General features: G+C 42.8%; 3 protein-coding genes across 7 annotated transcripts; all 3 read left to right on the top strand.

Moving 5' to 3' along the window:
* Nucleotides 1–1,713: 1,713 nt before the first annotated feature.
* LOC133475796 (natterin-3-like) lies at nt 1,714–5,839 on the top strand. Its single transcript, XM_061769222.1, has 2 exons — nt 1,714–1,897; nt 4,204–5,839. The coding sequence occupies exons 1-2, from the start codon at nt 1,819–1,821 to the stop codon at nt 5,283–5,285; spliced, it is 1,161 nt and encodes a 386-aa protein (XP_061625206.1). The 5' UTR covers nt 1,714–1,818; the 3' UTR covers nt 5,286–5,839.
* Nucleotides 5,840–7,888: 2,049 nt separating this feature from the next.
* On the top strand, nt 7,889–14,677 carry LOC133475788 (natterin-3-like). Of its 2 annotated transcripts, none has more exons than XM_061769207.1 (4): nt 7,889–7,953; nt 9,496–9,590; nt 11,486–12,147; nt 14,184–14,677. In XM_061769207.1, exons 2-4 carry the CDS (start codon nt 9,500–9,502, stop codon nt 14,616–14,618), a joined length of 1,188 nt encoding a protein of 395 aa, XP_061625191.1. In that variant the 5' UTR covers nt 7,889–7,953; nt 9,496–9,499; the 3' UTR covers nt 14,619–14,677. The 2 variants fall into 2 exon arrangements, with proteins under 2 accessions (XP_061625191.1, XP_061625192.1); XM_061769208.1 differs by having other exon boundaries at nt 7,901–7,953; nt 9,500–9,590.
* A 4,791-nt stretch (nt 14,678–19,468) lies between these two features.
* LOC133475790 (natterin-3-like) lies at nt 19,469–26,776 on the top strand. 4 transcript variants are annotated; one of them, XM_061769214.1, is made up of 5 exons: nt 19,560–19,598; nt 21,002–21,092; nt 21,680–21,838; nt 22,909–23,342; nt 26,075–26,776. In XM_061769214.1, the coding sequence occupies exons 3-5, from the start codon at nt 21,778–21,780 to the stop codon at nt 26,714–26,716; spliced, it is 1,137 nt and encodes a 378-aa protein (XP_061625198.1). In that variant the 5' UTR covers nt 19,560–19,598; nt 21,002–21,092; nt 21,680–21,777; the 3' UTR covers nt 26,717–26,776. The 4 variants fall into 4 exon arrangements, with proteins under 4 accessions (XP_061625197.1, XP_061625195.1, XP_061625196.1 ...); XM_061769213.1 differs by lacking the exon at nt 21,680–21,838 and having other exon boundaries at nt 19,469–19,598; XM_061769211.1 differs by lacking the exon at nt 21,680–21,838 and having other exon boundaries at nt 19,469–19,598; nt 22,903–23,342.
* The last annotated feature ends 538 nt before the right edge of the window (nt 26,777–27,314 follow it).

The following is a 27,314-nucleotide window of genomic DNA, read 5'->3' as shown; positions in this document are numbered from 1 at the left end:
CATTGTTCGGTAGCGCCTACCTGTGGGAAGGAGCTGGAAGAGCTGGTGACCAGGATGTGGAAGGTCCAAGAGGATTTTCCATGTTCTTGTCTTATTTCTGGCAGCGTGCAAGTCCTCAAGGGTGGTTAGGGGGTTACCAACAATCTTTTCAGCAGTTTTAATTGTCCGTTCCATTCGGAGTTTGTCCTTTTTTATAGCAGCACCAAACCAGACTGTGATGGAAGAACACAGGACTGACTCGATGACTGCTGTGTAGAACTACCTCAACAGCTCCTGTGGCAGACCGTGCTTCCTCAGAAGCCGCAGGAAGTACATCCTGTGCTGGGCCTTTTTGAGGATGGAGTTGATGTTGATCTCCCACTTCAGGTCCCGAGAGACTGTAATTCCCAGGAACTTCAATGTCTTGACGGTTGACAAAGGGCAGTTGGACAGCGTGAGGGGCAGCAATGGCAAAGGATCCCTCCTGAAGTCCACGATCATCTCTACAGTCTTGACCGTGTTCAGCTCCAGGTTGTGTTGGCCGCACCACAGCTCCAGCCGCTCCACTTTCTGTCGATATGCAGACTAGTCACCGTCTTTGATGAAGCCGATGACAGTGGTGTCATCTGAAAATTTCAGAAGTTAGACAGCCGGGTGCATCGAGGTGCAGTCGTTCGTGTAGAGATAGAAGAGCGGCGGCGAGAGGACACAACCTAAGGACGCCCCGGTGCTGGTGGTGCGTGCAGATGAAATGGCCTCCCCCAGCCTCACCTGCTGTGTCTTGCCTGTCTGGAAACTGTAAATCCACTGGCAGATGGCAGGCGAGACGCTGAGCTGGAGAAGCTTGGAGGAGAGGAGTTCCGGGATGATGGTGTTGAAAGCAGAGCTGAAGTCCACGAACAGGGTCGGTCCTCGCGTAGATCCCCACGCCGCCGAGGTGTTCTAGGATGAATAGCAGTCCCATGTTGACTGCATCATCTGCAGACCTGTTTGCTCGATAAGCAAACTGCAGGGGGACCAGCGGGGGACCCGTGACGCTCTTGAGATGGTCCAGCACGAGGGGTTCGAAGGACTTCATGGCCACAGATGTCAAGGCGACAGGCCTGTAGTCATTCAGACCTGAGATTGGAGGTTTCTTGGGGACTGGGATGATGGTGGAGTGTTTGAAACAGGGTGGTACTTCGCACAGTTCCAGAGATCTATTGAAGATCTGTGTGAAGACTGGAGCGAGCTGGTCCGTGCAGACTTTGAGGCGGGATGGGGACTCAAGGTCTGGGCCTGCCGCTTTGTTCATCTTTTGTTGTTTGAAGATGTGTGAAAGTGTCCTTTTCAAATCTGCAGTCGAAGGTGTTCAAGTCGTCGGCTAGTCTTCTATTGTTCTCAGCTTGTGGGGTTGGTCGCTTGTAATTCGTTAGTGATTGTAATGCATGCCAGACTGATTCCCTTAGAGTTTGACACTGAAAGGTCCACACAAGCGAATTCAGTTCTTGATTTGGTTGCAGGCAGTGGTGCCACACTCAGGCTCGCCGTGTGTACTGCATTGTTTGAGTGGTTCCAAGTGGTTTTGGCGCATGGCAGAGGACAGGTTCTGATACAAGTCTTGATACATGTGATTGATGTGTGATCTGCCACTGCTACCTTTGAACATGAAACCCAACCAGGATGTGTTTCACCACTTTGTTTGCGCTGGTCAATGTTTTATACGGAGGGCGGCGTGAAGTCAAAGGGCACATAGAATAGAGTACACATATTTGCACCTTCTCCCCACCACCTCAGTGCAGAGCTGCTTGGACTGGGCTTGGAGATCTGGTTCTGGTGTTCTGTGTGTTATCTCTGGTGATGAATATGTCGGTGGCACTGCTGCTGCTGGTCCTGTCGGCTCTGGCCTCAGCCCAAGGTCCAGGCTGCTCCAAGCTTCGTAAGTGACAACAATCACTGTAACGGTAGTTTGTCTTTTTTATCTTTTGAAGATCTGCGGGAGGGGGGGTTTCAGCCAGGTTAAGGGTAAGTTTAGGGGTGTGGTTTCATGACTAGCACAAATTATGTGGGCAGGTGGGTTAGACCAGGTGTTTGTAATTTGGAAAACGAGTGCAGCAGGCGTATTTAAAAAATCGGCTGTCTGCACCGAGTAAACACAGCCGACTTTATTTGCTGCCAATCAAAGCGGCTTCTTTCAATCATCCCCTTTAAACCACCTCTTGTGTTAGCTTTCTGTTATTATCCCTGATGTTAGCGGGCCAGTTTTGACCCCGTGTCTACTCTTCAAACAATTATTTATCATCTAATCCATTTCTTACCTCATTGTTACATTATTAGGCTTCCTTTTCCGTGAAAAGATTAGTTTTAATTATTTTGGTGTGGCCCCCAGGGCCTTTCTTTTGACAGCATACCCCTTGTTTGATAAAAAAGAAGGTAAAGTAACTTCAAGAAAATTACATATATAAATAAGAGGTTGTTACGTTACATGGCTATTACTGAGGGAAATTAGAAGACATTTCTGAAGTTAATTTGTTTTAATTTTTATTTTAAGATTATTAACGATAGTTACTTCTATGATGTTTGAGTCCATTTTTACTAGGGCTGTCACTATTGAACCTTTTTAGATTATCCTACAGATATTTTGTCGAGTACTCGAGTAATCGGCCGATTACCTCCCCCAAAGTCTTCCCTTGTGCAGTAATGTCTCCAAAGACAAACAAAAAAACACAAAAACAGACAGTACTTGAGAGCGTGTTACCGAGGCGACCACGTGGTTAGGCGCCATCTTGAATTTGGTACTGAGTCAGGCAAAATCAGCCTTTGCTAAAGGGTTAGCATTTGCACTTAGCATTAGCACGCTAGCGATTACAATTTTAGGTTAAAGAAAACTGAGAACTATCAATAAGCTCACCCAATACACTATGTTATACGTACATTTTCCACATCTTATAACAGCGATGGGAGCAATGTAATCATCACGAGATGATAAAGAAATGTGGCCAGTGGCCATATAGTATAAAGTACGGACGGGTCAGTATGGTAGCTAACGTTAGCAATATAGCTAACGGTAGATCGCTGCTAAATTGTTGATAAACTGAGCCTGTGCACTTCTAATATGTTCTAGCATAATGTTAGAACATCACTGCTTCCTAGTACAGCATTGACAACATATATTATAGATACTTACGTTTCCTTAAAGTGATTGAAAATTGAATCTTGTATTATTGACGTTGGGTCTGATGCTTAGTGTGATGCAAAAAAAATAATTATAAATCCCACCTGGGGGCCTTAGCTGTCACTCAAAACAAATTAACCAATGAGGGCGCATTCCTCATAAAGCCCAGTCACCCGAGAGGTTTGTGCCAAAAGTTAGCGAAAAAAACAGAAGCGTAAAACTGAAACCGTAAACGAAAAAAAATTAAACGTAAGCAAATAAATAAAAAGGTACGCAAGAAAACGAAAACAACTGAAACGTAAGCGACAAAAAACAAAACATAAGTGAAAAATACAAAACCGTAAACCCCCAAAAAAAACAAACGTGTAGCGTATATTGGTCAAATAAAAATGTAATTAATTTAGGAGAAATGAATAAGCCGGAAGCGACGCTTAGAACATTGGTGTGTTGGACTAAAGTTGGGTGAGCGTTTAGTACATCCAGGGGCCTAAAATGCCAGAAGACACACCCTCATTGCGTTGATGCGCCCATCTTGGCGCAGACTGGGCTGCCAAAATGGCAAACACGTCAGCAAGCCTTTTGCTTACACGGAAATCAAGATGGCCACCATTTTTGCTTCGACGCAGACTTTGAAAATAGAGCCCTGAGTTTAGGGGTAAGGTTAGGGTTAGAGATAGGGTTAGGTTAAAACTGTAACTAAAAGAATGTTGGAAAACAAACTGTTCTAAAAGATTACCAGTAAATGCAAATGCTTAAAAGTTAAATAAAACTGAACTGTACATAACAAATGCACTGTACTGGATTAAACAAAAGTTGAAGGCACTGTCACATCCATTTAATTTAGTGATTCTTTGCGTACCGCGAGAGGAAGCCCGCATACCACAAGTGGTACCTGTACCACATTTAGAGAATCACTGGGTTAGTGGGTTTGGCTTAAGAGTTAGGGTTTCATTTAGCTTGAGGATTAAGTGTTTTGTTAACGTTGATTAAAGAATGGTCTGTCATTTTCCTGCTTGCTTCTATGGGTTCTTTTTCAACCGTTCTCTGTATTTCCCCAAAATCCTGCCCAGAACCAGTGATGGACCCAGCTCTGATGGACGTAGTTCCTAAACTATCAGGTGCCGGGTTACCTCGTCTAGTGACTCAAGACACTGCAAGTGCACCGAGAACACCGGCGTCAGTTGATTTTGAGGGAACCAACCTGGAGTGGCGGCCGTGGACGGGCCAGCTCCCCACCGCAGCTGTTTCCATTTACAACGGCTACAGCCGTCGCTACGATTACATCTGCAAGCACGACTGCGATTCAGGCTACTACAACCCCAACGAAGGACCGTTCTGCGTCTATTCCTACGGTGGCGAAGCCATGCATAGCGAATACTTTTCCTTGCTCGTCAACAAAGACAATTTTGAGATCCTGAAGTGGCAGGAGGGTGCCTATGGTTCGGTGGCGTGGAACGCGGTCAAGAACTGCAAGGACGAGGAAAAATACATTGGCAAGAACGAGTATGGTCTGGGTAAAGTGCAGGTCAGCCACCGAGTCTTCTACTTGCCCTGGGGGAAATGGGAGTACATTTACAAAAAAGACTACCAGTTCTTGACTATCAACGAAGATGTGAAGAAGGACCACCTGATGGATGTGGTGTACCACACCGACGGTGTCAATGTGGTGGAGCATCCCCCGGACATTATGAAGAACGACACCATCAAGAACCGAGACTGCCTGGAGGGCACGATCACAGACACCATCACCAAGAGCAGCCTAGTGGAGCACAAGTGGGACCACAGCTTCAGCCTCACCCTCTCAGGCAACACAGAGATCACCACCAGTATCCCTTTCCTGGCTGACGGAGTCATTAGTTTTAGATTAGAGACCACCATCGGGTATACCAGGGGCACCACCCACACCGAGACCCACGAGCACCACCTCAAGTTGACATTCACGGTCCCGCCCAACAGCTTGTGCAGAATCCACATGGTGGGCAAGAAGTACGGAGCGGAAATCCCGTACACAGCGCGCCTCAAACGCACCTACATGAGCGGCGAGACCAAGTGGACCACCATCATCGGGACCTACAAAAGCACCCAGATCTCAGAGGTCAATGGCGTGTTGGACCGCTGTGAACCCCTGCCGAATGCCAAACCTTGTAATTGACAGCTGGGCATGATGGATTTGAGTAAAACTGCAATACATTGCTCTATTTTGTGTAATTCATGTAAAACTGCTATAAAATGTGTGTACGCCAAGCATTGTAACTGACACTTGGGGATATCACTTTCATGAAAAACTGCAATCAATCAAAAATGCTGAGAAACAAGCTTGGTCTTGGACTCTTACGAAGGTCCTTGTTATCAGAATAATAAACGTGACAAGAGATATTTCTGTAAAAATCAAAAGACCATCAAAAGACACAAGATGGTGTCTTTAAAGAAACACACTTAAGCATTTGTCTAAACATCCAAGACAGTTTGGTCTTCCTTCAAACTAATATCATCCATATTTCTCTAAACATGAAAGACCATTCAGAGCCTTCAATCAACCTAACCTCAGTGTTTCCGTAAACATCAAAGACAATTTCATCTTCCAATAAAATGACTGTATTTTGCAAACATCAGACTAGTTAGTTCTGCAAAGACAATGCAGTCTTACTAGGACTACAGCGCAGCGTAGGTGTTTCTCTTCTCAATAAAGATGCATTTTGGAAAGCATTTTGGTCTATTTATTTATTTTGACATCTGCGGTGTACCTTTTAGCCACATGAGGGAGCCACACACGAGGGCCTCACTTACCAAAGGGTGCGTTGGATTCTGACTAATGCACAAAAGCTGAAAATGGCGTACAACAAAAATCCGATCAAATCTTGCGCACCCACGTGGGCACAGCTGTAAGTATCCAGCATACCCGCGATCCTAGTGAGGATAAGCGGTTTAGAAAATGCATGGATGTGTATGTAGTCATAAATAGATACAGTATGTGGTGGATTGCTCTGAACGCATGGTAAACAATGCATTTACATCGCTACAAATTAGTGTAGCATGTCGTAAGGCAGCTACAGAGTTCTTGGGATATCTCACGTGTGCGACTCCGCTCATCTAAAAACAACACAACAACGATTAACGACTATCACACCCTTCCAGGTCTCACTGTCATTGCCCACGTCAGCGTTGACGTCCCTCAGCAAATTGAGGGAGTCCCCGAGGACTCCAAAAAGGGTGGGTACTCTGAGCTGCTGTTTGGTGCATAGGCACAGACAAGAGTCAGGACCAGTCAGTACAGGCACCGAGCCATGGGACAGTAAATATGCCCACACCTGCTCACCGTGGACAACTCCAGAGTGGAAGAGAGTCCAGCCCCTCGCAAGAGGACTGGTACGAGAGCCCAAGCTCTGCGTTGAGGTGAGCCCGACTACATCTAGTCGGCACTTCTCAACCTTGCACACCAGCTCGGGCTCCTTCAGTGCCAGGGAGGTGGTCCACGCCTTTGGCCACCATCCAGCTCTCTGCGCACCCGCCCCCTTTGGCCCCTTCCACAGGTGGTGAGCCCATGGTAAGGAGGACCCACGTTGCCTCGGCCACCAGACGCTCGCCATCGAGCCCCACCTCCGGTGAATAGGAGTGCGAATGATGAAGAGTTGGTGAGCTGATGCATTAGAAGACAAACTGCATGCAAACTGGTCGCACTTTGTCCCGATGACTCTCATCTATTAACTTGTTATCTTTTCATGTCGATCTTATCATGCATGTGTGTGATAAGTCGATGATATTAAAGTCGTGATGGAAGCAGCGAGAACATTTCCTCAACTTTCACTCTCCTAATATGCAACAACAATGGGTGATACGTGGGAGTAGAGAGCGTGTACGTAATGAAGGGGCCCATACATGTTACATGTGCGTTATACGTGTGTTACATTGTTTTACCACTCGGGTTGTCTGATTGCTAACATTAGTAACGTAAACGATCGAAATGCAAGTTTGGAGCGCGTGGGCCCATGTGGTTGTTGCAGTATGTGTTACGTACGCATTACATGTGTGTTACATTGTGTGTCAGTCGGTTACTTGTATGTTACATGGGGCATTACTTGGTTAAATGTGCTAGTTTGATGCTGCACGTGTGTTCCATTGTGTATTACATCTGTGTTACGTTGTGTGTTACATTGTTTGTTAGTCGGTTACTTGTGGTTTACATTCTGTTGTGTTTTGTGTTACATACATTGTATGTTGCACCTGTGTGTAACATGTAAGTTTCATTGTGTGCTACATGTGTTTTATGTTGCGTGTTAATCAGTTACAGTAAATGCATGGGGTAATTAGGGTAAATGAGGCACAGGTGGGGAAGATGCTCTCAGGAGCAGGTGTGTACGAGACAGGGGGAAGACAACAACCCATGACAAGTTACTAGTGTGTTGCAACGTGTTTTACTGTGATTTTTCCAACTATGCTACGTTCTATGTTGCATGTGTGTTGTATGTCTTCCGTCGTGTGCTACATCATGTGGTTCATAGAGTGTTACATGTGTGTTCAGTCGCGTGTCACGTTGTGTGTTACATTGCATGTTGCACGTTACATGTCTAAAAATGTGTTTTGTTTGAATGGGTGTCACATCGCGTGTTACATTGTGTCACATACATGTTGTATAGTATGTTACTTTGCCTGTTTTGCGACCAATACGTATTTGACATTTGTGTAGTGTTCCTCGTGTGTTCCATCATGCTGTGATGGTGTTCAGGAAGGTGTGTCTTTATGGGGCCGGCGTAAACTGCGGCGTATAAAAATCAGGCGTGGACAGAAGAGGACGACTCAGTTCGGAGGCGCACTCGATCGGGGTGAGTCCTGTTTAATCAATCGGAACCAGATTGATCTTTCATCATAATAATATGAATAATAGTAATACAGGTAAAAATAATATTAATGACTGTAATATGAATTGATATAGTTGAATTGTTATAGATGAACATTTAAGTGTTGGAACGATCAAGGTCCTTCTGACATAGAAAGCTCTGTTTAATTACTAGAAAAATGATGACTGTAAACCTTCGCCATTTTACGCATCGGCATTTTCCATCAATTTTCTGTGGAACCTAACTGAAACTATTGGCTAAAAAAAAAAGCACCTATTTGTGCATATTTGCACAATTTTTTGCATATTTTATCCTCCAAATGGCTTGCTCCTTACTGTTTGCAGAGGAGTGCAGTAGCTGGAGCATGTACTACAAGTATGCTCTTTGTCCTCACTAGTAAGATAATTCTGCACAATAGTACAACAACTGTCTTACTGCAATGTTTTTTCTACTACAGGTACTAGTGCCACCTTTGGCCAACTAGTATGCAATAAACCTTACTAGTAAATGACTGTGCTGCGCTAGCAACACCCAACTACAGCAGTAGGCACTTGTAGCCTGTTCCGCTTTATGAAAAGCTCATTAGTAGAAATCTGGCATAAGAGTAGGTAACTGTACGGTATGTTATTAATAAAGCAAAACTGTGCACTAGTTGACACCTCTGCACTACTAGTACTACAAGTGAAGTGATAGATGACTAATACTGTAGATAAATAAATAACTAATGACTAAAACATTTCACTAGTAAGACACAGTTGTTCTACTACCGTGCTGAATTATCTTGCTCTTGAGGTCAAAGAGTGTACTAGTACATGAACCTCGGTGAATGACTAGGGCGCACTTTTATAATGACTAGGATGCACTAGTAGAATGAGTAGGGCACAATAGTAGAATGACTAGGGCAGACTAATAGAATGACTAGTACACCCAAGTAGAATGACTCGGGTGCACTAGTAAAAAACTAGGCCACACTAGCAGAACGACTAGGGCGCTGAAGTAGAACAACTCGGGCAAACTAGTGGAACAACTACATGTTACTCGTGCACATACTAATATCCTCTTTGTTTGACACTTCGGCACACTTGTAGAATGACTAGGGCACACTACTAGAAGGACTCTTAGAAGGAATAGTAGCAAGAGTAGGGTGCACTAGTAGAACAACTAAGGCACAGTATTAAAATACCTACGATACCAATGTTACTAGTGCGTCTACTACTACGCTCTTTATCCTCATGAGTAGGACAATTGAAGGCACTAGTAGAACAACTAGAGCGTACTGGTAAAAAAAAAAAAAAAAACTCCAATACATGTTACTACTGAGGTAAAACAGTGCACTAGTTAACATATGCGTGCCACTAGTACTCCAACTGAAGCGGTAGATGTTAATTAGTAGAATTTTGTTATGTCATGAGTAGTACGAGTAGCACACAGTTAAGTTCAGTCAACTAGTGGACAGTTTTGCCTCACTAGTATGTAGTTGATATGAATCCCTGAATATGTGCGACCGTTGACTGTGGCGTTTTATAGCCAGATGAAGACGCTGTTGTTGTTGTGCGTGCTGGTGGGCGGAGCCTGTGCCGCCGTGCGGGACATCGTCCAGAGGAGCGCCCAGAGCAGGAAAGGTGAACACCTGTGTTACATCCTATGTTACATTGTGTGTTATTATAGATTGTATGTTGTAACGGGGCGGCACCGACTGGTTAGAGCGTCAGCCTCACAGTTCTGAGGACCCGGGTTCAATCCCCGGCCCCGCCTGTGTGGAGTTTGCATGTTCTCCCCGTGCCTGCGTGGGTTTTCTCCGGGCACTCCGGTTTCCTCCCACATCCAAAAAACATGCATTAATTGGAGACTCTAAATTGCCCGTAGGCATGACTGTGAGTGCGAATGGTTGTTTGTTCCTATGTGCCCTGCGATTGGCTGGCAACCAGTTCAGGGTGTACCCCGCCTCCTGCCCGATGACAGCTGGGATAGGCTCCAGCACGCCCGCGACCCTAGTGAGGAGAAGCGGCTCAGAAAATGGATGGATGGATGGATGTTGTAACGGGTGTTACATGGGTGTTCCAAGAAAATATATCTGTATTGTTGACATTTTTTTATGAATTATAGTAAATCCATCCATCCATCCATTTTCTACCGCTTATCCGAGGTCGGGTCGCGGGGGCAGTAGCTTTAGCAGGGACGCCCAGACTTCCCTCTCCCCAGCCACTTCATCCAGCACTTCCAGGGAGATTCCGAGGCGTTCCCGGGCCAGCCGAAAGACATAGTCTCGCCGGCCACCGCCCAGCTCACACTGCACCCGACCCCTGTGGCCCCTCCCACAGGTGGTGAGCCCATGGGAAGGGGGATCCACGTTACCCTTTCGGGCTGTGCCCGGCCGGCCCCCATGGGTGCAGGCCCGACAACCAGGCGCTCGCCTTCGAGCCCCACCTCCAGGCCTGGCTCCAGAGGGGGGCTCCGAGTAAGGGAAAACTGAGTCCATCGTTCGTCGTCATCATAAGGGGTCTTTGAGCCGTGCTTTGTCTGGTCCCTCACCTAGGACCTGTTTGCCATGGGTGACCCTGCCAGGGGCATAAAGCCCCAGACAACTTAGCTCCTAGGATCATTCGGACACACAAACCACTCACCACGATAAGGTGAAAGCTCAAGGACTGGTTAATTAATTATTATATAATTAAATACAATAAACAAGTATGATAATTCATTATCTTATTAAATAATATATATATATAATTTAATAATTTAAATTTAATTAACTGTAAATAATAAGATTAAATCATGACAGTAAAATACAAATGTATACCCTGTATATAGTTCACATTTTTATTTGCTATCGTTTAGGTCACTGTTGGTGGAGTGGTACACTCGCCTGACTTTAGTGCAGGTAGTGTGGGTTCAGTTCCCACTCAATGACGATGCGAATGGTTGTCTGTGTCTATATGTGCCCTGTGACTGACTGGCGACCAGTTCAGGGTGTAGTCCGCCTTTTGCCGGAAGTCAGCTGGGATAGGCTCCCGTGACCCCTGAACAGGATGAGGTGTTTGGGATGGATGGGTGGATGGATTTATTATTTAAATAATTGGTTAATCATCGTTAAGTTATTTTATACTGTAAAAAGATGTGAATGAATTGTTTTGTCATTAAAATGGAAATTTATACGTTCATAAATGAAACATTATGTTTTAAATAATTGGTTAATTAATTACAATTAAATGAAATATAAATTATAAGATTAAGAAAGAATATTACAAAAATATTAAAATAAAAAATATATTTGACATTTTAAATTTCATTAATTAATAACAATAATAAAAATTGATTAGTTAATTAATTACAAATCAAAGCATTACAATTAGTTGTGATTTTATTATTAAGACAAATCTATTTTACGTACACATTTTACTTCATTTTATTTTTAGGTTTTACCTTACCTTACCTTGAACGTAAAAGCCGAAGCCAGTCAACTCTACCTCGTCCTGGCCGTCAGGCCTCTTCACGATCCCGTCGCTTTCCTCCGCAGTGTCCCTCCTCAACCCGCAGCTTGAGGGCATCGTCCCCGATAGAGCTCCGGCTCCGGCCCCGCCCCCGGCTCCAGTTGCTCCCGCCGACCTGCAGCAACGGGAGCCGCTGCCGTCCGACTACCTGTTCGGCGACAACGTCAACCTGGAGTGGCGCCAGTGGAACGGCTCGCTGCCCGACGGGGCGGTGGCTATCTATAACGGCTACACAGAGCGCACCGACTACGTGTGCATGTACAAGTGCGAGGCAGGCTTCTACAACGCCGCCCTTGGGCCCTACTGCCGCTACCCCTACGGGGACATCGAGTACTACGCCCACGAGTTCCACATCCTGGTCAACAAGGACAACTTTGAGTTCCTGGAGTGGAAGGAAGGTTCCTACGGTTCCGTTCCGCCGTACTCGGTCCGGACCTGCCTCGGCGTGGGCATCTACGTGGGCAGGAACAAGTACGGCCTGGGAAAGGTGGTGCCACAGTTCGAGGCCTTCTTCCTGCCGTGGGAGGGTGACGAGTACTGGTACAAGAAGTACCAGGTCCTGACGATCAACCGAGATGCGTACACACAGCACATCTCCCATGTTCAGTACGCCCTGGACCAGGTGGCCATCTTCCAGTACCCACCTGAGACCATGCGCATCTCTGGCATCACCAACAACGAGTGCCAGGTAGCCTTGCTGAAATTAAAAGAATGAGTAGGAACATTTCCATGGCGATTCACAGGAATAAACCAGGAATTTACAAAATTGAAGGTTGTTTGGTAATATATATCCAAAATTCCTCAGCTCACCAGAAACTTTCTGGAAATTGACTGAAGATTTTTATGAACATTGTTTGAATGTGATACCGATCCATTGAGTTACTCCAAATCAGTGATTCTCAACCAGTGTGCCGGGGCACATTAGTGTGCCCTGAGCGCTCTTCGGGTGTGCCGTGAGAAATTATCAAATTTTACGTAATTGCTCAAAAAATTATTTATTTACAAGAAATAATGGATCTTTGTTCATCAATTTATGCCAGTGAGACATAGTGACAGACAGAACAAATGAATGGTCTTCTATTAGGTGGCAGGAAGCACATACAGTAATTAACGTATCCACTTTTTGTTTGTTGGTGTGCCGTGAGATTTTTCTATCGATCTCCTGCTCCATTCTTCCCTACAAGACCCCACGATACTTCAACTCCTCCACTTGGGTCAGGTCATCCTCGCTATGGAGAGGGCACGCCACCCTTTTCTAACTGAGTATCACGGTCTCAGATTTGGAGGTGTTGATTCTCATCCCGACCGTATCGCACTCGCTTGTGAAGCGCTCCAGTGAGACTTGAATATCGCGGCTAGATGAAGCCAACAGAAACACATAATCTGCAAAAAGCAGAGATATAATACTGTGGTCACCAAACCAGAGTATTAAGAGAGTCCAATCCCTCTCAAGAGGACTGGTACCAGAGCCCGGGCTGTTTACGCTGTGTAGGTGAGCCCAACTCGTCGTAAAGTCTCAACCTTGCACACCAGCTTGGGATCTTTCCCTGCTGGAGAGGTGACATTCCACGTCCCTAGAGCCAGCTTTTGTAGCCAGGGGTTGGATTGCCAATGTCCCTGCTATCAGCTGCCACCCAGCTCACTACACACCCAACCCCCTTGGCTCCTCCCACAGGTGGTGAGCCCAAGGAATGGGGGACCCACGTTACCTCTTCGGGCTGTGTCTGGCCGGGCCCCATGGGTGCAGGCCCATCCACCAGACACTCGCCTTTGAGCCTCACCTCCAGAGTGAGGCCCTGGTGACGTCGGTCCGGGCAAGGGAAACTTAGCTCCATCATAGGTTTTCATCATAAGGGGTCTATGAGCTGTACTTTGGCTGGTCCCTTTCCTAGGACCTGTTTGCCATGGGTGACGCTACCAGGGGCATAGAGCCCCAGACAACTTAGCTCCTAGGATCATCGAGACATACAAACCCCTCCACCACGATATAGGCTGGGGATTTGGATTTGGAATATAGAGTTTCCAAAACTCCCAAGCTGAACTGCCCATGGAAATTTGCAGGAAACTTTCTGGGAATTTCATCAAAATGTTCCACCCCTTTGATTGAATGTGACAGCCTTCTCTTAAATTAACCTCAAATCCCAGTGAATTTCATAAATTCTATAAATTACCTCGAATTCCCAAGGAAAGTTTGCCATTTGGAATAGCCCAGTTTAACGTCCTTTGGAAAGTTACCAGAAAGAATCTCGAGATTTACTGGAAATATCAACACTTAAAATTAAAGTGTTAAATTGCCACACCTGTAATTAATTGCTATTAATTCCCACAAATTCCCATGCAAAGTTTCAAATTTGGAATACATTGGAACCCTGATTTAACAAATTGTGGGGGGTGTTAAATCTGGTCGTCCGTTAAATTGAAGCACTTTTTCGTGGCTTAAAAACACCAGCAGAGTACAAAATGATTGTAAATGAATATAAAAAAAGCTTCAAAATGTTTGAAAGGTTTCAAGTTTATCCAAACTTACCTTGCTGGTGCATGGGAGGGGCGATTTTGAGTTCTAACTGGACACTATAATCTGTCCGTTAGATCCGAAGACCGTTAAATAGGGGTCCGTTAAAACGAGATTCCAAAGATACAGTAGTTCCACAATTCCCCATCTAAAATTTCATGTTAACCTTCTCAATTGTCTGTAAATTTACCACCTGTTCGCAACTCTGCCAGGCTGTCACCAAGACGGTTACCATCTCCAAGACCACCGAGAAGGAGACCACCTGGAACATCGGCCGGGCCACCATGCTGGGCATTGTTGGTAGCATCACGGCCAAGATCCCGCTGATTGGGTCGGGCGGTCTGGAGCTGAGCGGCGAGAAGACCCTGCAGTTCTCCCGCGGGACCACATTGGTGGAGGCCCTCAGCCACTCTGTGTCAGTGGAGTTGACCGTGCCACCCAACCACTCGTGCCGGGTGCACATGGAGGGTCGTAAAGTCAAGGCCGACGTCCCTTACACCGCCCGCCTTAGTCGCACGTATCGCAACGGCGAAACCCAGTGGACGTCCGTGTCCGGCACCTACGACGGCGTCCAGATCGGTGAGGTGCGTGCGGTGGTGGACCGATGCCAGCCCGTGGAAGATGCCCAGCCCTGCCCGTTGCCATGACAGCCATGATGTCATCATGCTTGGCTACTGAATCATCTGCAATAAAGATTTAACAACAATGGTCGCTTCATTGTGTATGCCTTCTCATGGAGGGTTTGAAGCAATCGTTAAGGGTTCGAATTAGGGTGAAGTTGAAGGTAACAACTGGGGTTAGGGTTTCAAGTCTGGATTTGGATTTGAAACAAGGGTTAGGGTTTGAAATTGAGCTTCAAACCAGGCTTAAGGTTTAAAGTTAAGGTTTAAAGTGAGCCTGGGTTAGGGTTTCAAACCAGGGTTAGGGTTTTAAACTAAAGTTAAAGCTTTAAATTAGGGCAAAGAAATACGAACTAAGGTTAGAAACCAGGGTTAGGGTTTGAAGTTAAGGTTTCAAATGAGGGTTTCAAGTCAGGGTTACAGTACGGTTTCAAGTTAGGATTTCAAACCTCATTTAGGCTTTAAAGTTACGGTTTCAAACTAGGGTATCAAATTAGGGTTTGAAGTTAGAAAGTTGGATTAGGGGTTCAAGCCTGGGTTTGGGTTAGAAATACTTGTTGGGAGTTAAAGTTAAGGTTTCAAATTAGGGTTTGAAGCTCAGGGTAGCATTTCAAACCAGGGTGAAGGCTTCAAATTATTGTTTTGAAGTGGGGTTTGAAGTTAGAAACTAGGGTCGGGGTTTAAAGTTAAGGTTTCAAATTAGGGTTTCAAGTCTCTCTTATGTTTTGAAGCTAGGTTTAGCGTTTCAAGTTTTCAAATTAGGGTTTTAAGCCTGGTTTTGGATTTCAAACTGGGGTCAGGGTTTGAGTTCAAATTCAAGGTTTTAAATGAGGGTTCCAAGCCTGAATAAGGGTTTCAAACCATATTTAGGGCTTCAAATTAGGGTTTGAAGTTAGAAACTACGCTTCGGGTTTTACATCCGGGTTTCAAGCCTGGCTTTGTGTTATAAACATGGGTCATGATTTAAAGTTAAGGTTTGAAATGATGGTTTCAAAGCAGGGGTGGGGTTTCAAATTAATGTATCACAATTGGGCTTGGGTTTCCAACCAGGGTTAGAGTTTCAAATTAGGGTTTCAAACAAGGATTAGGGTTTCATATTCGGGTCTCTAGCCTAGGTCAATGTTACAAAAATGAGTTACAGTTTAAAGATAAGGTTTGAAATCAAGGGTTCAAGATTGAATTAATGTTTCAAGGCAGAGTTAAGGCTTCAAATTAGTGTTTTGAATCAGGTTTGACGTTAGAAAGTAGGGTTAGGGTTTCGAATGAGGGTTGGAAATCAGGGTCACGGTTTCAAGCCAAGGATAGGGTTTTAAAACTCGGTTTAGGATTTCAAGTCATGGTAAGGGTTTCAAACAAGGGTTAGTGTTTAAAGTTAAGGTTTCAAGCCTGTGTTATGGTTTCAAGACAGGGTTGCGGTTTCACGTCAAGTTTTCACAAATAATGAAAACATAATAGAAAATGTGAATAATACAGGTAGTTCAACAAGTATTACAATTATATAAACAATAAAGCCAATTTTAAAAATAACAGATGAACTACATCAAGTATATAAATGCAAAAATGCGGTACAGAAAAAGGACAATATAAAATAAAGTAAAATATCTCAGTAACCTAATTCAAACAATTCAAATACAAGTAATAGAGATTATAAAATAGTGTAATACAAATAATGCAAGTTATAAAAATAATAAAAACACTACAAGTAATCCAAATAAGGAAAGTGATACAAATAGTTAAAATAATACAAATAATTCATTTAAACAAATAAGTAATGCCAAAAAATATGTTTACGATCATTACAATATGTATGATACAAGTACTACAAGTTTTACAAAAAACATACAAATATTATAAATCAAATGATTAAAATAAAATGTGTACAAGTGTATGAGTGAAGTCACTTGAATTGATGTAACCCTCCCGTCAAGGTCAAGGCGTTGGTTAGTGACCTTGAAACAAAGGTCAGCCTGCTTGTAATTTTGGCTTTCAAGGTCACACCAAGGACGCGTGTTGTGTTGTCTTGTGTGTTTGTGTCGCGTTTTTGCTGAGCTTGACTATCAGCAATGGAATAGCTTTGTGGCCAACTGCCACTTATTATCTCTTGTGATAATATCAAGTCAATCCAACATCAACTTTTGCGCCTTCTCAACTTTATCTCATGTGATAGAGTCATTAGATTTTGTCCACTTATCTGGTTTCCAAAGCTTTATCGTTATGTCATTACAATATACTTTGGAACCTTTGACTACTACAGTCGTGCTTTGAGATGAGTTTAATTTGTTCCAGGACCACGATCATAACTCAAAACACTCGTATCTAAAATCCTTCTCAATTGAAATGAATTGAAATGCCATTTATCCATTCCGGACTGAATGGCCATTGTGCTGCTGCCCACCTTGGCCGCCGAGGGGCAGTGTAAAATGGGGTTAAGGTGTAAGGTCTCTGCTCCGATTAAGATTTCAAAGTAGGTGTTCAAGCCAGGGTTTAGGGTTTCAAACAGGCGTCAGGTTGATCGTCAAAGTGCCTGAAGAGTCTGGAGACTCTGGACGTCCATTTATGACTAAGTTCTTAGGATCCGATCCAACAGTCACCTTGGAGGCGTTAAAATGCCACAAAACAAAAACAAACCCAAAAAAACACTTTTTTTTTTTCTTGAAATACATGCAACTATATTCTTGAAAAAATATTAAAAACTCATTTTGTAATTTTTGCCTTTCTTGAAAAAATACTACTGTGAAAAATCTCTGTACTGTCCAACTAAAAAACAATCAAAGAGAATGATGTGTTGTTTATAGAAAACAACCGCATAGCTTAGTGTTTCAGTCCTTTTGCGTAATGCTAATGCTAAATAGCATCTATGTTGCGCTGCGATAACCCTTTAAGTAGTGGACTGGGTTTGGACTTGGGTTCAAAGTTAAGGTTTTAAATGAGGGTTTTAAACTTGGGTTTGGGTTTCATACCAGGGTTAGGGTTTCAAATGAAGGTTAAGACTTTGAATTAGAATTATGAATTTGGCTTTGGAATCAGAGGGTCAAACCTGGATTTGGGTTGCAAACATGGGTTAGGATTTAAAGTTAAGGTTTCAAATGAGGGTTTGCCAGTGTTATGATCGCTGGGGTTTCAAGTTTTTAAATTGGGGTTTTATTAGGATTTCAGCACAAACAATGAAAATATGAAATAAAAAGAAAATAATATGGGTAATACAACCATTTCAAAAATCATTTACATTGAGTATTATAATGAATGCATATAAGCGGTATAGAAAATGGTAGGAATACAAACAGTAAGAAAAAGTCAAAAAAAGCAATGAAGTATTTCAAATAATGCAAATAATAATAATAAGAAATGATCAAATACTACAGCACAAATAATGCAATTAATATCAACAGTAAAAATACAAGTAATACAAATGAGAAAAGTAATACAATAATTAAAATCATGAAAATAATACAAATATGTTTAAACAAATAAGTAATGCAAATAATATGCATGATTAAGATCATCAAGTATTACAAAAACAATACAAATATTACAGATAAGTCAAATGACTGGAATAAAATGTGTACGAGCGAAGTCAACTGAAGTGATGTAACCCTACCATCAAAGTCGTGGTTTGCATGAGTGACCTCAACACAAAGGTCAGCCCGGTTGTAACCTTTGCTTTCAAGGTCACACGCAGACGGGCTTCCAGGACGCGTGTTGTGTTTGTGTTGAGCTCAAGTGTATCAACAACGGAATGACTTTGTGGCCACTTATTATCTCTTGTGATAATATCAACTCAATCCGACATCAACTTTTGCACCTTCTCAACTTTATCTCTTGTGATAGTGTAAGTAAATTGTGTCCACTTATCTGTTTTCCAAAACGTTATCGTGTGCTGCGCTATCTTGTCTTCACTTCGGACGTCGTCACATCTTCCATCTGCTCAACGACCGACCAAACCACATTTACTTTTATAGAAGTGAAGAACAATAAAGAAAAGTAAGTATTGTTAAAAAAAAAAGGCCTAGGAGAACATGGAGCATGCACTACATATATCATATTTTTAAACATAACCATGCATGCTTACCAGTTCAAAGGAGAATCGGAGATTGGACATGACAACTCGATGTTCCAAAAAGAAATTACGTTCTCCACTATTTGCAGAGTATAGTAGCCGGGCCCGGGCGCGAATTCGAGACGTTAGGAATTGCCTATATATCCCACAAGTTGGCGCCAAAGCAATATTTTTAAACTTGGCTTTGGCCAGAGCTAAAAATCAGCAAATGGGGTTGAGGAATATGCAAAATTCGAGTCACTTTGGGAAAGTCCCTCACCTAAGGGATTATATATATATATATATATATATATATCATCATCATCAGCCCTTATCTGTCAAAATACATTGACCGACAACTTTTCTTTTCAAGCAAATGGGAAGATTGTTCTTGAATGTAACACTAAGCCTTCCATAAGCCTGCCAGGCAAGCTTTATGTGGCGTTCAACTTCAGTGCTTGTATTTCCATCCGTTGTTACAAGTTGGCCTCAATAGGACATAGTCCTCCATTTTGTTATCTTTTTGTGGACAGTAACGATTGAACATGACCTTTGTTTTGCTTTTGTTCATCTTCAGACCTGAGCGACGGCTTTCTAACTCTAGTTCCTGAATACGACGCTGTAGTTGTTCAGCATCGTAGGAGAATAAAATGATGTCGTCTGCAAATATATATATATAGAAGGTTGGGGTTTCAAAGTAGGGTTTCAAGCCAGTGTTAGGGTTGCAAACAAGGGTTAAAGATTCAAAGTAGGGTTACAAGCCAGGGTTAAGGTTTCAAAGTAGGGGTTCAAGCCAGAGTTAGGGTTTCAAACAGGGGTCAGGTTGATCATCAAAGTGCCAGAAGAGTCTGGTCACTCTGGCTGTCCATTTATGACTTCTTGGGGTCCAAAAGTCGCCTTGGAGGCGTTAAAACGGCATTCGTCTCGCAGGGACGGCGGCGGACGCGGCAGACGCGGAACGTGTCAAAAAGGTAAAGCTCAGCTTTCAACATTGTTTTGCTTCCTTTCACACTTTTCACACAGTTGAAAACAACAAATTTACCTAGTTTATACAAGGTTAGGCTCAACTTTGCTCCCCTCTGTAGACTAGCAGGAGAACTGCATGCCGTACTGACATGCACAGAAGACCAAAATGGAGCGTAAAAAAGACACAAAAACAAGAGGAGACTAATGTTAATATTGTGTTTAATGTGACGACATACACGTTTTTTATTTTATTTATTATTGCCATTGTGATTGGAAGAGAGGCATCAAGATGTTTGAAATTCACTTGTTAAACTATCACTTTTTTTCTACACTTTAGTATTGTTTTACATATTTTCTCGAAAATTTTGTTTTTCAAGAAGACAAATTTGGTTTTCTGTTTCTTAAATATATAATATACAATATAAATAAACATTTGAAAAAAAATCTACAGGTGTTTTTCCGCAACATGAAAAATACTTTTTCATGAGAATATACAATTTCATATATTATCAAATATTTTTGCTGGATTTTTTTTTGTTTCAGCAAATAAATAATCTTGAAAAAAAAAAGCCAACTAAATTCCCATGTTTTAACTTCTTTTCTTGAAACGTTCGTGGAACACATTATTTTTGTTTAAATTCAATTCAATGTAACTTTGTTCAAGAAAAAAATTCAGTTGAATTCTTAAACAAAATAGTTTTCCTCATAAAATACTTAAAATACTTTAACTGAAAAATGCAAATTCAGCCCTCTATCCTGACCGGAAATTAATTATTTATATTCTTTTTAATTATATATAAATATGTCAGACACGGTGGCCAACTGGTTAGAATGTCTGCCTCACAGTTCTGAGGACCGGGGTTCAATCCCCAGCCCCGCCTGTGTGGAGTTTGCATGTTCTCCCCGTGCCTGCGTGGGTTTTCTCCGGGTACTCCGGTTTCCTCCCACGTCCCGAAAACATCCACGGTAGGTTAATTGAAGACTCTAAATTGCCCGTAGGTGTGAATGTGAGTGCGAATGGTTGTTTGTTTATATGTGCCCTGCGATTGGCTGCCAACCAGTTCAGGGTGTACCCCGCCTCCTGCCTGATGATAGCTGGGATGGGCTCCAGCACGCACGCGACCCTTGTGAGGAAAAGCGGCAAAGAAAATGGATGGATGGATGGATGATGGAAATTTAATTGAAAAATATCACACATTCACGCAAAAGGGTGGGAAATTCCAGTAAATTTTTGGAAAGTTAGTTTTCAATTTCCATTGGAAGTTGGGCTGCGGAATTTTGTAAATACTGTATTCCAAATTGGAAACGTTATTTGGGAATTTATGGTCATTCATTGGGAATTTAGGGTTCCTTGGATGGATAAATGATGTCAATGTTTAATTATTTTTTTAATAATGGCAATTTTCAGATGAGGACGTGTTTTGTGCTGTCGGTGATTCTGTTGGAGCTCTGCAGCCTGACGTTGCAGTTGGATCCGCTTGACGCCCCGCAGCAGTCCAGTGAGTCACACCAATACGTATTTCCAATATTGAGTTACCTGAGAAAAATACCTTATTGTGAAAAATACGTTATTGTAAAAAAATCAACATTTATTTTTGAAAAAAAATACTTTTTTCTAAATGCAACTTATTTAACAAAAGGAGTATTCTTGAAAAAAATGAATATTCAGGAAAATTATTCAACTTTATTCTTTATTTTATTTTTGTTTTTACATTTTTCTTTGAAATATGTTCTTGAAAAGAATACCACATTTTTATTTCTTGACAAATGGCTTTTATTTTGAAAAGTATAACTTTCTGTTGGGGAAAAGAATATACATTTTTTTTTCTTGAAAAAAAATAATATGAAAAATTACTTTTTTTCTTTAAAAAAGAAATTTTTGAAAAAATACAACTTTGCTTGAAAATCAAGAAAAATAATTTTCTTGAAAAAAAATACAAAGAAAATTCTAGACAAATAAAGATTTTATTGAAAAAAATGTCTGTACTTGAAAAATACAACTTTGCTCAGGAACAAAAATACAACTGAATTCCTGACCCAAAACATTGATTCTTGAAAAGCTACAACTTTTATAATTCTTGCAAAGGATGCCGCTGGATGAATGGTTAGAGCGTCTGCCTCACAGTTCTGAGGACCTGGGTTCAATCCCCGGCCCCGCCTGTGTGGAGTTTGCATGTTCTCCTCATGCCTGTGTGGGTTTTCTGCGGGCACTCCGGTTTCCTCCCACATCCCAGAAACATGCATGGTAGGTTGATTGAAGACTTGAATTGCCCGTAGGTATGAATGTGAGTGTGAATGGTTGTTTGTTTATATGTGCCCTGCGATTGGCTGACAACCAGTTCAGGGTGTACCCTGCCTCCTGGTCGATGATAGCTGGGATGGGCTCCAGCACTCCCGCGACCCTTGTGAGGAGAAGCGGCTCAGAAAATGGATGGATGGATCCAAAAGATGGCTTTTATTTTGAAAATATGCATTTTCCATGAAAAAGTATAACTTTTTAACACCACTTTTGTTGAAAAAAATACATTGTTCTTGAAAAAAGAAATTGCTTTTATTGTGAAAAAGATCACTTGTTTCTTGAAAAGTATAACAAAGACACTCTTGAAGAAAAAAAAAACTTTGTTAAGGAAAAACACTTACATTTATTCTCAGAATAAATACATCATAATTGCTGAAAGAAATCTTAACTTTATTCACAAAGAAAAAAAAATAGCATTGAAATAAAACCGGCGGCACGGTGGCCGACTGGTTAGAGCGTCAGCCTCACAGTTCTGAGGTGCAGGTTTCAATCCCCGTCCCCACCTGTGTGGAGTTTGCATGTTCTCCCCGTGCCTGCGTGGGTTTTCTCCGGGCACTCCGGTTTCCTCCCACATCCCAAAAACATGCATGGTAGGTTAATTGACAACTCTAAATTGCCCGTAGGTGTGAATGGTTGTTTGTTCCTATGTGCCCTGCGATTGGCTGGCAACCAGTTCAGGGTGTACCCCGCCTCCTGCCCGATGACAGCTGGGATAGGCTCCAGCACGCCCGCGACCCTAGTGAGGAGAAGCGGCTCAGAAAATGGATGGATGGATGGATGAAATAAAACCTTTAGAATTTTTTTTTTTACCACCTTGGAAAAAAAAAATCCACTTTTCTTGGGGAAAACAAAGTTGTTTTTTTTGGAAAAGCAAAGTTCATTAGATGTAGAATAAGAATTTTCAGACGAATTAAGTGATTGGATCTTCGGGTATATTGATTGGGAATCTGGCCGAAAATAGAAGTAATGATGATTGCGTGTGTGCGTGCGTTTGTGCGCGTCTGTGTAAGAAGAAGCTTGGTTGAACGTGGCCCTGGGTGATGTGGTCCCGCCCCTGGAAGCGGCCCGGGACCCCGCCGCGCGAGGACCACCTCCGGGCTCCTCCCTGCCCTCCTCGGCCAACTTCGGCGAGCACGCCAACCTGAAGTGGGTTCCGTGGAATGGCTCCCTGCCCAACGGGGCGGTGGCCATTTTCAACGGCTACGCCCAGCGCACCGACTACGTGTGCAAGGTAAAATGCGAGGCGGGCTTCTTCACCCAAGACACCTGCCGCTACCCGTACGCCGACAAGGAGTACGCGTCGGACGCCTTCGACCTGCTGGTCAACGTGGACCACTTCGAGTTCCTTGAGTGGGCGGAGGACTCGTACGGGTCGGTGCCCCGGCTCGCCGTCAGGACGTGCCAAGGCGTCGACATCTTCGTGGGCAAGAACAAATACGGACTCGGCAAGGTGGGCACGCAGCGCTCGGAAAAATAGGACTTAAAAAAAATATAACTTTCATCTTGTAAGATTACCAGTTCATGTCTCTTCTTGAAAAGAGTATACTCCGGTTTTGTCCCACATTCCGAAAACATGCATGGTAGCTTAATTGAAGACTCTAAATTGCCCGCAGGTGTGAATGTGAGTGCAAATGGTTGTTTGTCTTTGTGTGCCCTGAGATTGGCTGGCGAACGGTTCAGGGTGTACCCCGCCTCCTGCCCGATGACAGCTGGGATAGGCTCCAGCACGCCCACAACCCTACTGAGGATAAGCGGTGCAATATACAGACCCTTTCCAAAAAATTTGAATATCATGCAAAAATGTATTTCCGTAATTCCATGCAAAAAGTTAAAATTTCATAGATTATAGATTCGGGGCCCAAAAGAGATGACCGTGGGCTTCAGCGGATTATCAAACCGAGAAGATTCAAGAATCTAGCAGAGATCCAGAAAGAGTGGAATGAGGCCTGAGTCACAGCTTCAAAAAACACCACATTCTTCCGGGAGATGGGCTACAACTGTCGGGTTCCTCGGGTCAAGCTGCTTCTAAGCCTGAGCCAACGGAGGAAGCGTCTCAACTGGGCCAAGGAGAAGAAGGACCGGACTGTCGGCCAGAGGTCCGAGGTCCTCTTTTCCGATGAAAGTAAAGCGTGCCTTTCATTCGGGAATCAAGGTCCAAGGGTTTGGAGGAAGACGGATGAAGAACAGAACCCAAGCTGCTTGAGTTACAGTGTGAAATATCCACAGTCAGTCATGATTTGGGGTGCAATGTCCAGTGCAGGTGTAGGTAAACTCTGCTTTCTGAAATCCAAGGTCAATGACAGGCACCAGACCCAAAAAAACAAATCTGGGCTTTCATAGCTCCCAGGCAATGAGGCTGATTGCCTCGATGCCACCGCGCAAGTACTGAAGATTAACATACCGTTTTGAACGTACCATGTTTTGATTGATTTAATGTGAGCCAAATTTCTTTTTTTTTCTTTCTTTCTACAAAAACTCAGAAGTAAATGGTGATTTCTTCAACGTTTTCTAATTTTTGGAATTCCTGATTTCATGGGTTTGTTGCGATTATGTATGAAATAAGACTTGTAATTAATTAATTTAGGATGAAGAAATAAGCCTGGAGCGACGTTTGCGATTTGATTGTTAAAATCAAACTAATGTCTTGAAAAGGGCACCACGTCAAATTTTTCAAGTTTAACTTTAGGCGAAATGACGACAAACCTTTTAAAATTAGTCTCATGATCTGTAGGTTGCTACACTCTACGACATTTTGAGTCCCAGGTTACAGAGGTTTACTCAAATTCAGAACACACACAAAATATGACCACGAGTGGAATTTTATGGTATATTTAATGAAACACACAACTACAATTACAAACTACAAGAAAATAACACTAACGGTAAACGAAAGAAAGAAAATAAGGCGTACGAAAATGGAAACGAGGACATAGTGTGTGGTCGCTGGGCTAAACTAAATGAGCCTTTAATGCGTTGAGTCAGAGCGAGAGAAGGCAAAGTTGGGATTTCATATGAAGCTAGTAATTTCCCCACAATTGCCGTCTCACAGCAGGGCAGCGTGGAGGAGTGGGGAAGCCCAATTATGTAAAAATAAACAAATAAATACTTGGAATTGTTTCAATTGTGGGCCCTGAATCTATAATCTATGAAAGTTTAACTTTTCGAATGAAATTATGGAAATAGATCAACTTTTCAATGATATTCAATTTTTTTGGAAAGAGTCTGTATATTCTTAGAAAAAAATAATCTTTTTGAAAAACTATGCAACTTTAGTCTTGGAAAAATACATTTTGAAAGACTTTTTGCTTAAAAATTACTACAATTGTACAAAATATACAGAACATTTTTCAAACGTTTTCCTGCAAAATAATGCACTTTTTAATACAACTTCTCCTTCTTGAAAAAAAAAATCGACTTCACTCTTTGAAAATAATTCACAAAAATTCTACTTCATTTTCTTCTTGTGAAAAAAATACTTTTCTTAATTTTTTTTTTACTTTACATAAAATAAATGAAGCGGCACAGTGACTGACTGGTTAGCGCGTCTGCCTCACAGTTCTGAGGACCGCAGTTCAAATCTGGCCTTGCCTATGTGGAGTTTGCCTGTTCTCCTCGTGCCTGCATGGGTTTTCTCCAGGTACTCCGGTTTCTTCCCACATTCCAAAAACATGCATGCTAGGTTAATTGAAGACTCTAAATTGCCGATAGGTACCAATGTGAGTGTGAATGGTTGTTTGTTTATGTGCCCTGCGATTGGCTGGCAACCAGTTCAGTTCAGTTAAATGATGGCACAGTGGAGGACTGGTTAGCACATCTGCCTCACAGTTCTGACGACCCTAGTGAGGATAAGCGATATGGAAAATGAATGACTTCTTTATTTCAAATATTCTTTTCAAAAAAAAACATTTCCTCACGAGATTACACTTTTGTTCATGCTTTTTCTTTGGGAAAAATGCAACTTCATTCTTGGAAAATTCTTAAATTCTTCTTAAAAAAACAAAACACTGCAATATTACAAAATACAACTTAAAAAAAATATATATATATCTATATATATATATTGAATATTTTATTTCTTGTAAAACAGTCCTCATAAGATTACAACTTTTTACTTGAAAAATGTAACTCAATTCTTGAAAATATATCAAAAAAGTTTTTTCTTGCCAACTTGATTGTGTGAAGGTGGTGAGCCAGCACGAGGCCTTCTTCCTTCCCTGGGAGGGCGACGAGTACTGGTACAAGAGGTACCAGGTTCTACGGATCAACCCCGACGTGTACAGCCAGCACATCTCGCACGTGGAGTACGCTGTGGACCAAATGGAGCTCTTCCACCACCCGCCCGAAACCCTGCAGCTGGCCAAAGTCACCAACCTGGAGTGCCACGCCGTGCACAAGACAGTGACGCTGGACAAGACCAGCACCAGCGAGAAGACCTGGGACACTGGACGGGAGACCCGCAACGGCTCGGTGTCCACCATGAAGGCCAAGGTGCCCATCCTGGGGCCCGGGAATGTGGACTTCACCAAGGAGCAGACCGTCACCTTCTCCGAGGGGACCAGCCTCCTGGAGGCGGTGAGCCACTCGGTCAGCGTGGAGCTCCTGGTGCCGCCCAACTTTTCCTGCGCCGTCAGGATGGACGGACGCAAGATGAGCGCCGACATCCCCTTCAAGGCCCGGCTGAGTCGCACCAACCACAACGGAGACACGCACTGGACCTCCATCACGGGAACCTACGATGGCGTCAGCGTTGGCGAGATCAACGCTGTGGTGGAGCGTTGCCAGCCCGTAGCTGACTCCGTTCCATGCCAGCCCAACCAAGACTAAAGAAATACGACCTGTTGTCTTGTTAAAATGAGAAGAAATAAAACTTTTTCATGAAAATTATGGCATGTTCCTGTGTCTGGTCATGCATGTTGTTGTTGTTTGTGTTTCCCCAGTTTCCGTGGTGAGCGTTAGGGGTTGAACCGATTGGTCGACTAGTCCGGTGATTCTCAGTGTGGTACTAGAAGCACTCATGGTATGCGGGCTCCCTCTAGTGGTACGCAAAAGAATCACAGCCTAAGTACAGTTCTGTTGTATTTAACTTCTTTTTTTTTTCTCATACATTTGCATTTAATCTTCAAGCAATTTTTGTTTTGAAACTTTTATTTAGGTCCAATTTTTATTTAACTTTTATGTGTAATACAATTGAGTTAAATCATTATTTAAGTAAAGAGTGTACATTCTAATCACCAGTGTTGTACCTGAAGGAGTTTCCCATGAATGAAAGTTCATGAACTAATTCATATTTTGGGCGAAGGTGAATTGAGCTGAGTTCACTTCTGCCTGCTGAATGGAATTGAGAACACAGTCATTCTGATTTCAAAGAACAGTTTTTGAAAGAAAGTTCATTTTCATTCAAGGGTGCCAGGTTTTGTTAGGA

This window comes from Phyllopteryx taeniolatus, chromosome 3 (assembly GCF_024500385.1).
Source record: "Phyllopteryx taeniolatus isolate TA_2022b chromosome 3, UOR_Ptae_1.2, whole genome shotgun sequence".
Classification (NCBI taxonomy): domain Eukaryota; kingdom Metazoa; phylum Chordata; class Actinopteri; order Syngnathiformes; family Syngnathidae; genus Phyllopteryx; species Phyllopteryx taeniolatus.
Note: the sequence above shows the minus strand (reverse complement) of the source record. Positions and strands in the feature narration are given on the sequence as shown.

Excerpts from the sequence above, each read along its gene's own strand:
- LOC133475796 (XM_061769222.1), top strand. The coding sequence starts at position 1,819 with ATGAATATGTCGGTGGCACTGCTGCTGCTGGTCCTGTCGGCTCTGGCC. Across the intron at positions 1,898-4,203 it reads TCCAGGCTGCTCCAAGCTTC|AACCAGTGATGGACCCAGCT; the intron begins GTAAGTGACAAC and ends AATCCTGCCCAG.
- LOC133475788 (XM_061769207.1), top strand. The coding sequence starts at position 9,500 with ATGAAGACGCTGTTGTTGTTGTGCGTGCTGGTGGGCGGAGCCTGTGCC. Across the intron at positions 9,591-11,485 it reads GAGCGCCCAGAGCAGGAAAG|TGTCCCTCCTCAACCCGCAG; the intron begins GTGAACACCTGT and ends TTTCCTCCGCAG. Across the intron at positions 12,148-14,183 it reads TCACCAACAACGAGTGCCAG|GCTGTCACCAAGACGGTTAC; the intron begins GTAGCCTTGCTG and ends CAACTCTGCCAG.
- LOC133475790 (XM_061769211.1), top strand. The coding sequence starts at position 21,002 with ATGAGGACGTGTTTTGTGCTGTCGGTGATTCTGTTGGAGCTCTGCAGC. Across the intron at positions 21,093-22,902 it reads TGACGCCCCGCAGCAGTCCA|AAGAAGCTTGGTTGAACGTG; the intron begins GTGAGTCACACC and ends CGTCTGTGTAAG. Across the intron at positions 23,343-26,074 it reads ACAAATACGGACTCGGCAAG|GTGGTGAGCCAGCACGAGGC; the intron begins GTGGGCACGCAG and ends GATTGTGTGAAG.